Below are 14,747 nucleotides of genomic sequence, written 5' to 3' on the forward strand. Positions count from 1 at the left end.
GGCTAGATGAGCAGACAGGGAGATCGACTCAAAACAAACTGAATGCCTCTTCACCTCAGTCTTTACCATCCAGACTTCCTTTCAAAAAGCCCAGACCCTGGAGACCTGCAGGAAGTCTGGAGCAAGGAAGACATACCTTTGGTAGAAGAGATAAGGAATACTTAAAGCGACCTGCACATGCACCAGCCCATGGGCCCCGATGGGCTTCACCCACGAGTGCTGAGGGAGCTGTTTGATGTCATTGTGAGGCCCCTCTCCACTCTCTTTCAATGACCACGGCAACTGGGAGAAGTGCCGGAGGACTCGAGGAAAGCAAACATCACTCCTGTCTTCAAGAAGGGCAAGAAGGAGAACCCAGGGAACTACAGGCTGGTCAGCCTCACTTCACACCCCATGAAGGCGATGGAACAACTAATTCTGGAAATCATTTTCTCAGGCATGCAGAGAACAAGAATGTCCTCAGCAGATTGTGCTGCCATCCAGAGGGACCTTGTCAGGCTGAGGGGATGGTCTGAGAGGAACCTCATGACATTCAACAAGGATAAATGAAGAGCCTGTCCCCTGGGGAAGAACAATCTGTGGGAAGTGTGGAAAAAGCAAAACAGCGAAAAAGCTGCAAAACACACATTTCTTTAACACATGGTGCCCAGAACAGACATAGGACAGGATGGAGACAGTAATTTGTGTTGCCATGCTATCAAAGAGGAATGTGAAGTGAGGTAGAGGCTGCGTAGTCCTTCCACTTCTCTCAAGGAATATTTGACACGACTATGCAGATATATCTCCTGCTCTTCCCCTTCTCTTACGGACTCTTTTGCAGTACTCTGTGGACCTTATCTCTCACTTTTCCTCTTTTCCCACAGAACTAGCACACACCTTGCACCAAGGAAGGTGCTGTTTTGCTACTCAAGAAACAATGTCTTGATCACAGTCCCACCCACCCACTCACACACACTTAGATAATACTACCCCGAGTTTGTATTGGATTTGGAGGGACAATAATCCGATACCAGATCAGAGGGACAGATTGACAGGTTTGTGCTCCCCCCCGCCAAAGGGACGCCTTTTGTTAAGAGCTGGGCCCTCAGCTACACCAAGTGACTGCGCAGGAATTGTGTGTGATTGCAATCATTTTTTGTGTGTAGTGCTATAGAGCCAGCCTGCAGTTTGTGCATTTATCATAGGAAATCTCAAAGAATATGTAGATGTTGCATAAGAATAAACCGTACTATTCATGACCCTGACGGCTTCTCTTGAATGCAACCGGACCTACAACCTACGCGCTGTTAATGCGTCTGGTGTCAGGCCTATAGTTACGGCCCTAATTGGCATAGCTATGAAGAGAGAAGTCCAGCCACCCCTAGCCCCTCTGATCTCTGAGGACCAGGTAGAATGCAAGGGGATTCATCTCTTACTGAATGGTTCATTACCTTAAATGCAACAACTCGGTGCACCAGGACATGCTGGGAGTCAACTGTCTGGAGAGCAGCTTTGCAGAAAGGGCCCTGGGGTTCATGGTGGCCACCAAGTTGAACAGCAGCCAGCAACAGGCCCTTGTGGCTAATGGTGTCCTGGGCTGTGTTAGGAGGAGTGTTGTCAACAGGCCAGGGGAGGTGATCCTTCCCCTCTGCTCAGTGCTGGGGAGGCCTCAGCTGGAGTGATGGGTCCATTTCTGGGCTCCCCAGTACAAGAGAGAGATAGAGCTACTGAAGTGAACTCAGTGAAGGGCCACAAGGATGATTAGGGGACTGGAGCATCTGGAAAAATGCAAGGCTAACAGCCCTAGTACAACTTGCCCAGAGTGGTTGTGGAGTATCCATCCCTGTAGATACTGAAAAGTCTGGATATGTTCCTGGATAACTGGCTCTACATGGGCCTGTCTGAACCAAGGGATTGGACCAGATGACGTCCAGAGGTCCCTTCCAATCTCAACCATTCCATGATTCTGTGTGTATGTTAGCACACACTATATCATTGTGGGGTAAAAACTAGTCAAACCATGAGATTCTTCCAGCAAACAGACTTCAGAGGGAAAAGTTTTTGGTTAATGTAAGCACAAATGAACTCAATGCACATCGTCAAAACCAGGTGCATTGAGAGGTTCATTAAGAGGATGACTGAAAACAAGTAGATCTCTCACATTACTCCAATCCCTATGGAGGTATTCTTTTTTAGGACATGATTAACTAGGAGAAAGGTCCCTTCCTTTCTGAAAACAGGAACTACTGTGGTCAAAACTGTGAAGCTGCAGGAAGCTATAAACAAAACAGAAGGCAAAGTTTTATACTGGGTATGTTCTATACAGCACACAAACCTCATGACAGTAACTCTAGCACACGGCAATAGAAATTTGAAAAATGAACATACAAGAGCATTCAGTACCTTCTGTGAAAGTATGACATGTTAACGGCTAGCAATGCTCTTCCATATTTGTCTGAAAAGATGTGTAGACCCCTTCAATCCATAACTGGTTGCCATCACCCTTTCAGGACTCAGGAACCACCTACCTGCCGGCTGGATATACCCTCCCCTCTCTGAGCACAGTTCCTGCAGGTGACAGCTGTGATGGGAAGGTGTCCCAAAATGAAAATGGGAAAAGGTCCTCTTTGATGATAAGTAAAAGGAGTGCAGATATGTGGACTGTGAGAAGTTCTTTTATCCTACTACACTATTTATGTGGACTTTGTGGCACTACAGGCATAAACCAATTGCCCAAAGGAGGAAGGGGAAAAAAAAAGTGCAAGAGAGAACAGTTAGCAACTGTTAGCAATTTGTTCATGCCCTCTAATGCACTATTTAGAATCACAGACCTAGTTCAAGTAATTGGACCAGATGACTTGCACTACGACTTTAAACTTTATGATCTATGCAGGCAGGGTCATCAAAGGTGCAAGAGCAGTAAAGTCAAGCAAGTCAGGGTTTTTTTTTTAATACAGTAACTCTCAGACTTTCTTGATCAGACTGTCTTTTAGGGGTGAAGTGTCACATTCCTAGGGATTACAAAGTGGAATTGTAATATGATGCATTTTACATCTCACCTAGTCATTACTGGGTTTCAAGTCAAGACTTCAAAAGGCCTTCCTTTTGGTCAGCAACTGCAACTCTTTCTCCTGAGAGATAAGAAGCTGCATAACTACCTGTCTGAATGGCACACCAGTCTGCACTGTTACAGCAGTTACAACGAAGTGGCAGCATCCAAAGCTGTTCAAAGAGATTCAAGCTACCCAAATGGTCTCTAGGATCAGCCTAAGAAAGCTTCCTCAGTTTCTGCTGGGAGGGCTCCTCTAACTCTGCACATGGGCATCACAAACTGGCCCCCTTATGACTTCATAAAGTGGCCAGTGTTCAAAAGGCATTAGGGAAGGCAAGACAAATTTGTAACAAAACTCTTTTCCAGAGGATGAAAAATCAGTATAGCTCTTACCACCTACTAACAAATTTATGAAGATTGAAAAATCCAAACCCTTGAATAAAATCGATAAGGATCTTGGGTCAAAAAAAATTTAATACACACTGATTATGATTTCACAAGTGGCTTCTTACTTACACATACCACAACTATTATGAATGAGCAAGTTTGTCTTTCCCTTTGCAGTTAAAACTACCACTGCTTATCTAAAGTTCTTTTAAGACAGTAAACATGATCTTGCAACATAAAGTGTCTGAATATTAAAAGCTACAAGAATCATTTTAAATTTGTACCTATCTAACTTACCTTCTGAATAACCACATGCCTGAGTCAATGCGTGACAGTGTGCCAGCATGGAAGCATGAGATATAGTAATGCCCACTGTGCTGCCCTCTTTGCTTGTTTTGTACTGAAAATAGAAAGTTTACACAAGCATTAAATTAAAAACAAAATCCAGAAAATTTATGGTAGTGAACTGAAAGGATATTTTATTATAAAAATGAAGCGAGCTTTAAAAAAAAAACCCAAACCAAAACCAAAAAGCTAGCATAAAAAATATATTTATGTTCAGAGAATACACTGTGAAATCTGACTGTTTCTCTACTCCAGTTAAACAAATTGTCCTAGGGATCCAAAAATGCCAATTATCCCCAATCTTCCATCTGATTCAACACGACCATGCAATGACCGTTTTCTTTTTTGAGGGTAACATTCTTATTTCACACTGTAAAATATTATAGTCATCTCTTTTACTTCATCAATAGATTAAAGGAAGAAAACATGCTGTGACATGAACTACAACAGAGTAACCCTAAGTTAGGCATATTATACTGGATCACCTCAATATATGCAATCTCAGCACTGGCATCCCGTACTTGTGGATGCCAGTCCTTAGCTGGTTTTGCCAGATGCTTCCCATCAATCACAAACCAAATGAGACGAGGCCAGCCTTCAAAGAAAAAGAAAAGCTACTGTCATTACAGTTTTTTTCCCTGATATTTCCCTAGTATTCAGGGATAACAACAGGAGACAAGCAAAAGCTGCAGAATCACCCCCCTGACAAGCAGAACCAGCACTAAGTACTGTCCTGACAATGAAGGCAGTTCTTCTTTCTACGGCAGTGGTTCTTTCTTTATATGCAAGCTAGAGGCAGGCAAGCAAACTCAAAGGTTTAAGTTTAATAGCAACAATGGATATACCCACTCTTTATCCTATAAAAACATTTGAGTACCTTAAAAACATACCTTTGAATGTAACCACCTCACCAGTCTGAGCTTTAGGAAGGCCTTTTTGACAGGCATCAGTGGTTAAAGCTAGTGTTACTCCACAGCTGCCCAAAAGAAATCCAATCTGCTGGCTGCCAGCATCCTACAGAGAAGCCATATTATAGAAAATTTAGAAATAATGAAGCTTTCATACAGTTTGCTGTAACTTTTCCTTGTTTAGAAAATATTAAGCTGATTTTTATCACAGGAAAAAAACAAAATTCTAGCCCATAAGGCCTTTTATGGAAGACAAAAGACTGAAGTCTATGCTCAAAAGGCTTAGTTTTGTTCAGTGCCAACTAAGTTAGATTTGGCAGTAGATCTGGCAAGCAATGGTAACAAAGTAGTGTCAAAAGCAATGGTTGTGCATCCCTCCCCAACCCAACAGGGTGTTTGCAAGTTCAGGTAAAACAGAGAGCTGATCTGATGCTGTGCCTGAGTCCTGAGGCACTGAAGAGCAGAGCCTGTAACTTTTCAGCTCTGACTTCACACCTTCCCTCATAATCTTAATGTGTGTGGTGATGTGTGATATTTTCAATAACTATGGTGCCTCCACCTGCCTGAGCTGTCATTGCATTTCTGTGTTGTATTTTAAGAAATATTTTCACACATCTTTAAAAAAATAATGAATTAAAATAATTTCTGCAGTTATGTACGCTAAAATAGTTAATAGCTTCATACTATTTCCCCCTTTCCCTAACTAAATATTAACTTCTTTCAGAAGTGCAGGCTTTGAGGGGTCCCATATAAGGTCTATAGTATTCAGACACACACACATCCCTTTATTTATGAAGCCATAAAAATGTTGTAATGCATTTGCCTACCTTTCTTGTTAGTGGAACTTCTATTGGGACAGGAATAACTTCTGCCAGGAGACATCCATAAAATGCCACCATAAACATAACTGGATCACTATTAGGAAATACGAGTGCTACCTACAAAAATACATTAAAATAACAAGAAATTGTTTTTTTGTCATTTGGCAGGGGGACGTCTGCTTTTTATTTTATGGAAAAAATCTTCACAACAACTTTCAAGTTCATATTTGAACTATGAACAGAAATACAAAGTGTTGTGATAATACAGTACTACAAGTCACAATATTACAAGGCTTTCTTTAGCTAAAGTTGTTCCTCACTGTCTATTTTATCCACAGAGACCATTTCAAACAGAAGCCTACCCTGTCTCCAGGCTTCAGCAGTGGTTCATTCTTAGTGGTTAGCTTGTTTAGCAGGGTATATGCTAACTTCAAGCTTCGACTCCACAGCTTGCCTAAAGAAAAAAGATAATACAGATATTAAAAAATAGTGACTAAAACTTTAACATGTAATTGGAAAACCTCAGTGCTTTATATATGCATTAGGCAAGTCAACAGTATTAGAACTGGGTCAGCAGGCACATGAGCAAGTAATTGGGGCAGAGGGAACACTGCCGTTGTGAATGCAATACCACCTCACAAACCTACTGTTCTTCCAGTGTTTCAGTGCATGTCTGCACACACAGACACGCAACCTGGCCAACACAACCTAATTGCATTTCCAAAAGGCACTTACCAGGACTCCTTCCTAAGGGATCTTAGAGACAGCAAACTGCTTGGGATAAAGAGTCCTAAACAGGACAAAAAAATAAACTAAAGAAACAAAGGGTAGGAATGAACGCCACAATATCTGGCTCTGTGAAATGCCAGTTCATTGCTCTGTAGTGATCTACACTGCTCTAAATAATTCAAAACAAAAAAATATTCCAAGCTATTAAATACAAAGACAACAATCTAACTATTTGACACAATATAAAAAACAAATTTAATTTGTAGCCTCCAAAACAAAGAAGAGCTTTGCTAAAAAACCTGTTTATTAAAAATTGAGCAACAGCAAAACCCATCCACTGTAAATGGCAAATCAAAGCAAGAACTCCCCCAAGAAGCATGCTGTGGCAAACAGCTTGCATCTGAATTCAGCCTTCTAGTACAGCATCTTTATCATGGACTGACATCCACAGTTAGTCCCTTCACACCATGTAGTAATTATCAGTTATTTTGTGTTTGTGTGTCTCAAACTTCTTCATTTCAACAGTTTTTTTTCTGTGTAATTTCCCAAAAAAAGTTACACAGGACTCAAGTACGTCAAACAGACACTTCAGTGGCCATTTAGTGCAGTTAGCATAGAGTTCAAGTAGGACTTAGAGCTTGGCTTCTTTTTAGTTTGTCTTTTCCTTTCTTTTTTTTTAAATGTAGGACCAAACACGTAGAACTGAACAACTCTCAAGGCTCCACTGCAAAGTAATGAAACTAATGCAGCTGCTTAGTTACATTTCCTGAAAGCATACTTCATCTCTAAGAATGGAAATAAGAAATTTTAACATTTTAATGTACTATACCATGAAATGCTGCAGTTAGCTGTCCCGAGGGACAAAATTATCTTCAAAAAAAATGCAATTACTATAAGACTTCTCGTTCATTGGTAAAGGCAAGTTTCATTTCCCACACTAACTTCCTTAATATGCTCCTGAAGTACAAGTCTTCTCTATAAGGATATGCAAGAGCATGCTAAAATTTAATATCTAGTCTGGAAATCTGAAGACTGAATTACTAGTCATTTGTTTCTTCCTCCTATTCTACACCAGGCTATTTTAAGCCTTTTTTTTAATAAAAAAACCCCAATTGTTTGAAATTTACAAATAGCCACTTGTAAGGAATCAATACCATATATATTTTCCTTTTGTTAGCTTTCTTTAAAATGTTTTGCATAAACCACGAATTGATAATTTGCCTCTGAACAGCAATCTCAAAGTATCTGTCATGAGCACAGTCAGTCCCTATTAAGTAAAGCAAATTGTTCATTCCACAATGAACACCTAATTCTTCCTTAGTTATTACCAATACCTACCATAGGTAAGCGTATAAATAGCTTTTCCAGTTGTATCCAATGCAGTCAGACAAGGGGCTTTTGGCTGGGTAGTTCCCCAGCGCTGCAGAGCAGCCAGCAGAGAGGGCGGCCAGTTGGTTACCACGCCTAAGGGTTCACCTTTAAGTACATTCATTTGATTTCCTTCAGGCTTTGGTTGATTTGGGTCAGGCCGTTGCACTAAAAACAGAGCACAGTAAAATGACAAATGTCAATCCTTACGAAATGTGCAAGTTACAGTTAATAGACTAATCTACAAACCATTCTCACAGCTACCCTTACTTCTCCTCTGCTTTATGATGATGCTATGCTAATCATCTCTTGGCTTCACAAAAAATAATTACCATCACTTTTAGGGTTCTGATTCCACATTATTCAAAGGACCTGGCCATAGGAACCGAATTTGAATCTCTCGTTCAGTTTTTCTCTACTCTGGAAAGACGATATTGTCTGTTTGCTCTGCACACTTATTTAAATGAAAGCCTACACCAAGTTAATAAGTGTTATCAAAGAGAATGGCTTCAGTGACAACTGGACATTTATTTTTGCTGCAACAAATTCTCAGCAGGTGATGAAGAACACTATCCTCCAGTAACAATGTATTAAAAAAGAAAGCAAATTAAATGCTCCTTGTATGGGTTATCCACAACTAAAACTGCACTTCACACAGAGTATTTTGTTTGATTTCCGGATCATGTGTCTCAGCTGTGGAACATTGCAGGGTTTGTATGCCATCTGCTCTCTGAGTACCCTGCTGTTAAAATCCTGCTCCGAGCTGCTCAAGGTGAAGAATCTTGATCTCAGTTAACAAAACAAACTCACAGTTGGAATTAGCTAACACTCAATCTAGGCAGTAACTAAAATTAACAGTTCAAAGTGATGCTCTCCACTGCACAATGACATATATGCACCTCAACAAAAGTCTGTCTGAAAAGTCTTCAGTGGAATACTAGAATCACAATCACTTAATATCTTAAAGTATCAGGCAAATAGTACAGGGAGTCTAGTAGCACCTGCTCAAAAAATGTCACATTGAGAACAACACTTCCATTTAATCTTTAAGACTAAGAGAACAGAACAAAAGTAATTCTCCAAAATTAGCTGATGCAGCTGGTTATAGGCAGCTACATATTGCTAAGCAACTTCTACATTCGGTAGAAATGCTTTTCTTTCTGTCCAGACACATGCATACAGAGAAGAAAATAGTGGTTTTTAGATGAGCAGCATCTGCAGAGCATGTACAAGACAGTGATTGCAGAGTGCCCTCAAAGCCTTTAATTCCTCTGAACCTCTAAAATAATGAAAGTTTCTGGATTTCAAGAAGAGGATATTAACATACATGCAAACAATATTATCATAATAAATCCAAGTTACTAGTAACTTTTTTCATCTAACTATATTTGGGCACTGAGCAGCTGCAAAGCAGCTTTGCAGAGCAGGATGTGGGGGAGCTTGTAAACAAGCAGCTGAACGCAAGCAGCCAGAGAAGCTGTGGAATCTCCATGTTTGAATGGGACATGGCCCGGAGCAGCCTCATCTAGTCAGATCTGCTTTGAACAGGAGGTTGCTCAGAGGCTTCCAGAGGTGCACTGCACCATCAGTTACACTTAGGCTATGCCCTAACTGACTCCAAAGAGTACCCTCTATAAATTCCATGATTACCACATGGCACAGTTTAAAATCTCTTGAGGCAAAAAGCAATGGTGGGACTGCCACCAAACATGACAATTTCTGGAGGAACGAATGAATTTCTTGACAAAGATGTGAATAGAATTTTACAAGTATCTGTAAATCACTCTTTTTGGTATTTACTAGCTCATCACACTGGTCCAAACTGGGCTGAATTGGAAGAGGAGAGGAGAACGAGTACACCGAGTAGGAAGGTTGAGTTGAAGATTATGTTACACTTGCAATAGCATAAGACCTTTCTCTCTCCAATCTAACAACTCTACTATGATTTGTTTTCTACTGGGAAGAGAAAAAGAAAACAATGCCTGCTAAGAAGTAGCAGTTCTTTCCCCATCGGCTTATACAAATAGTGAAAAACGCATTTGAAAGAAAATTAACCTTCTAGCAGTTCTTCAAAATCGTCAACAAAAAACTCTTTCAAAGGTGGGCGCTTTGGTCTTTTCAAGGTATTCAGAAGCTGCTGGATTTTAGAGGACACTCTGCTATTCACTGGGACACCTGCCAAACAGAAAAGATTTATTACTTACCATATATTAATAAAAAACATCACTAGAACACATGCTGTCACACGGCTAACAAAATCATGCTAAGCTCAGTGCAGCTTTCAGATGGAAGAGTCATTCAAGATCAGCAGCTTGTTTAAAAAAAAAAACCAAAACCCCAACAAAAAACAGCTTTGATCAGTAGAAGTTTCAACCATGAATTTGTTTTAAAACAATCCTGCTCCCTAGCTACCTGGCTGATGAATGTACCTTCTCACACTTTAATTTAGCTTTTCAAACTGCTGACTCCTTCATGAGATTCTAAAACAAACCTCTTCATGAGTCTAGGTATTTGCCACATCTTAACGTTAATTCAGTACTGAAAACTGTGAGAATGCTTGGAAAAAGTGAATCTTTCAGTATTTTACAGGGCCAGCAAAAATAATCACAGTACAAAAACCCATGTCAAATGCTGATTTTCATTTGTATATGAGATATATTTAAAATTAAACATAAATGTGTATTTTTGTTTATATTTATTGAAGCTTAAAGCTCTGAGGCAACATAAAATTAAAATACGAGACTAAAGGGCTTACATTGCCTTTGACTATAAAAATATACAGAAACAGGGACATGGCTCCCACCAGCAGAACACAGGAAATTCAGTACACTTTCCTCACCTGTGGCAGACTGACAAATACACCATACTACTGTAAAGCTTTGGAGGGGGCAGGCACATAGCACCTGATGGGTGTCAAGTTCTGTTACACATTTGGTTATTCAGAAAAAGGGACACGGATTGAAGGGAGGAGGTTTAGAATACAATCACCATCTGCAGTTTCCAAAATGCTGCTGCTGTAGCCTCTGGGAACGCCTCGTACTGATGCTACCTGTGGACGCTCATGGTGTAAATGTTCCACCAGGCCAGTGGTTACATCTGGAGGTGCAGAGTGGTTATCTGTAGAAATGGAATACAGACAGGGGAGCTCATCAGTCATTTAAGAATAAATATAGCCAAAGTTGCTTATTACAGAATTCTTGCAGGTGTCATGCTTTTTTAACAAAAGTCCAATTTCTCTAATCAAACTGTAACCAAAATCTTCTAGATACAGGGGGAATCCTGAAAGGAAGTGCTTTGTCTCTCCAGGGTAGAGAGGAGCCGTTCCAACTTTCAGAGGGATCCAAACAAATTCTGGCCAGTAAAGTGAGCAATAGCCCACTCCACAGTGAAAGTGAGGAGATTAATCATGAGCAAACAGCACAAGTCTACAAAGAAAGCCTGTCTCACATCTCTCAGAAGAAATGCAGGCACCCAAAGTCTCACCACAGAACTGGAATGACTAGTCTAAGTCCCATAGGGAGAAAAAGGGACAAAAGCATAAGGTTTCAAAGAATGTAATTTTTGCCCCAGGATAACATGAAGCACTTCTCCACATTCTGCAGGCTGTAAGGGGAAGCCTTTTGCTGAGAAACACATAAAGATTTCAGGTGGGAAAGATGAGGCCTGAACACATCTTGAGGATGAACACCAAGAAATGACAGACTGCCTCAGAGGATGGTAACAGCTGACTTAAACTGTCACCTGCAGCTTGTAAGACTCGTCATGGTTTCCCTTTAGCAGCTTTTCTTACCACCTATTTTTAACAGTCTTGCAATGACACTGAGGTAAAAGCTTCCTGTTTATATTGTGGTACAGACACAGTACAGTCTTTAATGGGGCATCTATCAATGCAAACAGCTGGAATGCCTGTAACCCTCAAAAAAACCCGTGGTGTAGACATCAACAGTATACACATACACTACCCACAACAGATAAATTTAGCACAGAGTTTTCTGAGGCATGAGGTGGCCATTTATGGCTGTACACAACATTGTTTCATTTTAATGGTGTGCACTACAAGCAATTCAATTTTTTATAATGTATATTTACAAAGGGATAGCAGGGCATTTCTCAAATCCTCACATACTCACAGGGGTTTGAGAATCACCCCGTAACAACCTGGAAGCAAAAGCCTGCTTTGCTTGGAACTGCACCACATTTCTATGCTGTAGAACTATGCTTAGGGAATATTGTCACTCCAAAACTGTGACCTAGATTATGGAACAGTTTTGAATGGAAACAGAGGTTAGGAGATGGCAGTATCTGGGAGTGTTCAAACAAGAAAAAACAAGAATTTGAAGCCTGAAATATTCAGAGTCCTAATGAGTAAAAATAGAAATGCAACAGGAAGGAGCTTAAGAACATTCTGCTGCACTGTGCTGGAAGAACAGCTTGAGGTCGTGCAGCCCCGCAGCGATACCCCTTGAAGCATGTCACAAATCCTGCAGAAAGAGCTTAAAAGCATAGGGCGACCTAGGCAGTAATGTGAAACACATATATTCACCCATTTTGAGGAAGCGATTAGCACTAAGATAGCAAGTGCTCATAGCTCTGTTCACAGATTTCCAGAGCTGACATGCAAGCCACCAGTACAGCTCTTAAGTGGTTTTAGAGGGATCACCAGAAGAAAAAATTAAATCCCTTCCCAATGGTCATGACTGCAAGGCCAATTTTTGTATTGCAGAGACCTGTCTCGATGGGTACTAAGCAAGCACTACAAATTCCTTTCATGTAGGTAAGATACAAGAAGGAAGTCTGAAAACTGCCAGAGTTAGAACCAATAATAAGAAAAGGTGACAACTATGTGTAAAGCTGATCTGTAGAACGACTTCACAGGGTGCTCTGTAAAGAAACAAAAAACTCATTAACAGTCATTCCCAGCTGAAAACAAGCACAAAAAATAGCTATATATGGAGGTGCTAATCTACAGCATTCCTATCTCTTACAAGCATCTCAGAGCCAAGTTGACACAAATCAATGTCCCTCCCATAGCAGGGAAATGGCAGGGGTCCTTATGAACAACTCTGCTGTCCACAGATGTTTCATCTTACATGCAGCAGAGAACTGACTCCCTCCCAATTTTGCCTTGAGGAGGCAAAATTCTTTCTATGCATGTAGAAAGAATAAGTTCAATTTTCAGGATTTATGCTCACATTAAAAAATCACATTAGCGTCATTAATTATTTAGGCATTCTATTAATATTTAGGCATATATTTTTAATATTTATGCATTTTATTAATATATGCCCATGAGAATCCATTAAATTAGTCTGTATCATCTAGAGATACTGTGGCAAAGCAGAGAAAGAGAAGAGGTGAGTAGTTAAAAAAAAGTCTTAACAGACTTGTGATTTCAGGAAAAAAGTTAATTGGTTTTAGACTGAAGCACCTTTCTGTTACTGATTAGAAGACAGTTAAATACAAAAGAGCAGTGGCCCAAGAAAGAACGTATGGGATACGATATGGAAAATTATATAGAATAAATAAATATATTATTTATTTTCTATATAAAATTATATAGAATATATAGAAAATAGAGAAAGTCGTATCTAAGGAGGAATTCTCAGTGTGAAGACTCAAACACTTTAGAAAACTCCCTACCTAGCAGGAAGTCAGGACAGACCTAGAGATGGCTGGGTATGATTTTTTTTTTTGTCTCTAGGAAACCACTCAACCAAAACAGACATTTGAAAGTAACTTTATTAAATTGTATTGGAACAATAAAACAAAAAAGAACATACCAACCCAGCCAGAACATAAAATAGGATCCACAAGACACTGCTTCAGTCTTACATTTTCTCTTCAATAAACTGAAACTGTTTCTAACACTCTTCACTCTTACATCTCCTATAAAACTCCTTACAGAGCCACAGCAGTTCAAAACACCTACTCTTATAACCCTGCTTCCCCTTAAGAAAAGGAATTGTACTTTTAAGTCTTTCAACAGTGGGTCAAATACCATGATAATCTATTTTTCCTGTTACTCTCAACAAGAGCGAAGTTGTGAAATACTGCACAGTTGAGATGCTGACCTTGAGAAAAACCTAGACACACTGCTAGCCTTATTTATTACACTAAAGGGAAAAAAAGACCCCAAAACAACATGTAGATGTTGTCCTTGCTTTTACAGGTGAAAGACAAACAGCTTAAAAATAATGCATGTCTCTATTTGACTTTATTAAATACTGTAAACTTGCACTTCCAACGCTGCAGTCTATTGTTTGGGAATTCAGCATGATCTCATCAGTAAAAAGGTAAGCTGGAGAAGATGAGCTGCAAGAGAACAATCTGCTAAATTTAAATTCTCCGACATATCAACATTTTGAATAGCTATTCAAAATAAGGAATATTTTAGTCAGGCATACTGTTTAAAATATGTAAGATGCCGTTTACATTGCTGAAGTCAGCACATTAACTGAGAAAATAAACTCTTTTATGCTCTAGGACAAATCAAAGGGGTCCTTTTTTAAAGTATACTAATACTAATTGATAATCAAAAAAGTTTGCAATCTAAGAACTGAGTAAGTTTTCATATTCCTGTGAGCAAGGAAGACTACAGACAAAAATGAGAAATGTCACAACTGAATTGTTATTGGACATGCATGAATGTTACAAAGCGATGGAATATGGCAAGCATTTCAGAAATGAGGAATATTATTCTTATGCAAATGGTCATTTAATTTTTTCCTCGAATGCATTGGAAATTTTATCTTTCTGAATATTTTTAGTAGATCAGCTCTTAATGATCCCCGACCTTTCTTCCTGATAGATACTATGACTGCATATTTATTTTTCATTAATGACATTTCAAACCATTTCACTGCATGCAGTCCAACATTTAGCTGTTTAAATGTTAGACTTTGAACTGTTAATAAGGCCTCGATTTTGCATACAGTTTTGAAGATTAAATAGCCCTGATCCATAAGTCTTAAGAAGCTAGCTGTGAAATTTGATAGGTATTTATACGGCCTGAGATATTAGACATAATGGGATGCTTGCAAGTTTTTACAGATATATTAAGAATTTCAATCACACTTACAATTATGGCTAACCCTCCAAGTTTATTTGTTAATTTTAAGGAGTTAAACATGATTCTTATAAATCCATAATGTGAAATCC

General features: G+C 39.4%; 1 protein-coding gene across 6 annotated transcripts in view; it reads right to left on the minus strand.

Annotated features, from left to right (window-relative positions):
• Positions 1 to 14,747, minus strand: part of DIP2A (disco interacting protein 2 homolog A) — a 132,875-nt gene that overhangs the window by 41,558 nt on the left and 76,570 nt on the right. For 5 of the 6 annotated variants that reach the window (XM_074910150.1, XM_074910148.1, XM_074910146.1 and 2 more), the window contains 8 exons: positions 10,578 to 10,706; positions 9,645 to 9,764; positions 7,560 to 7,757; positions 5,855 to 5,946; positions 5,499 to 5,609; positions 4,654 to 4,777; positions 4,249 to 4,358; positions 3,716 to 3,818 (listed from right to left, as the gene is read on the minus strand). In XM_074910150.1, the coding sequence (XP_074766251.1) occupies positions 3,716 to 3,818; positions 4,249 to 4,358; positions 4,654 to 4,777; positions 5,499 to 5,609; positions 5,855 to 5,946; positions 7,560 to 7,757; positions 9,645 to 9,764; positions 10,578 to 10,706 (987 nt within the window). The remainder of the gene's footprint in view (positions 1 to 3,715; positions 3,819 to 4,248; positions 4,359 to 4,653; positions 4,778 to 5,498; positions 5,610 to 5,854; positions 5,947 to 7,559; positions 7,758 to 9,644; positions 9,765 to 10,577; positions 10,707 to 14,747) is intronic. The other variant, XM_074910152.1, reaches the window with a different exon arrangement.

Source organism: Athene noctua, chromosome 7 (assembly GCF_965140245.1).
Source record: "Athene noctua chromosome 7, bAthNoc1.hap1.1, whole genome shotgun sequence".
Lineage (NCBI taxonomy): Eukaryota > Metazoa > Chordata > Aves > Strigiformes > Strigidae > Athene > Athene noctua.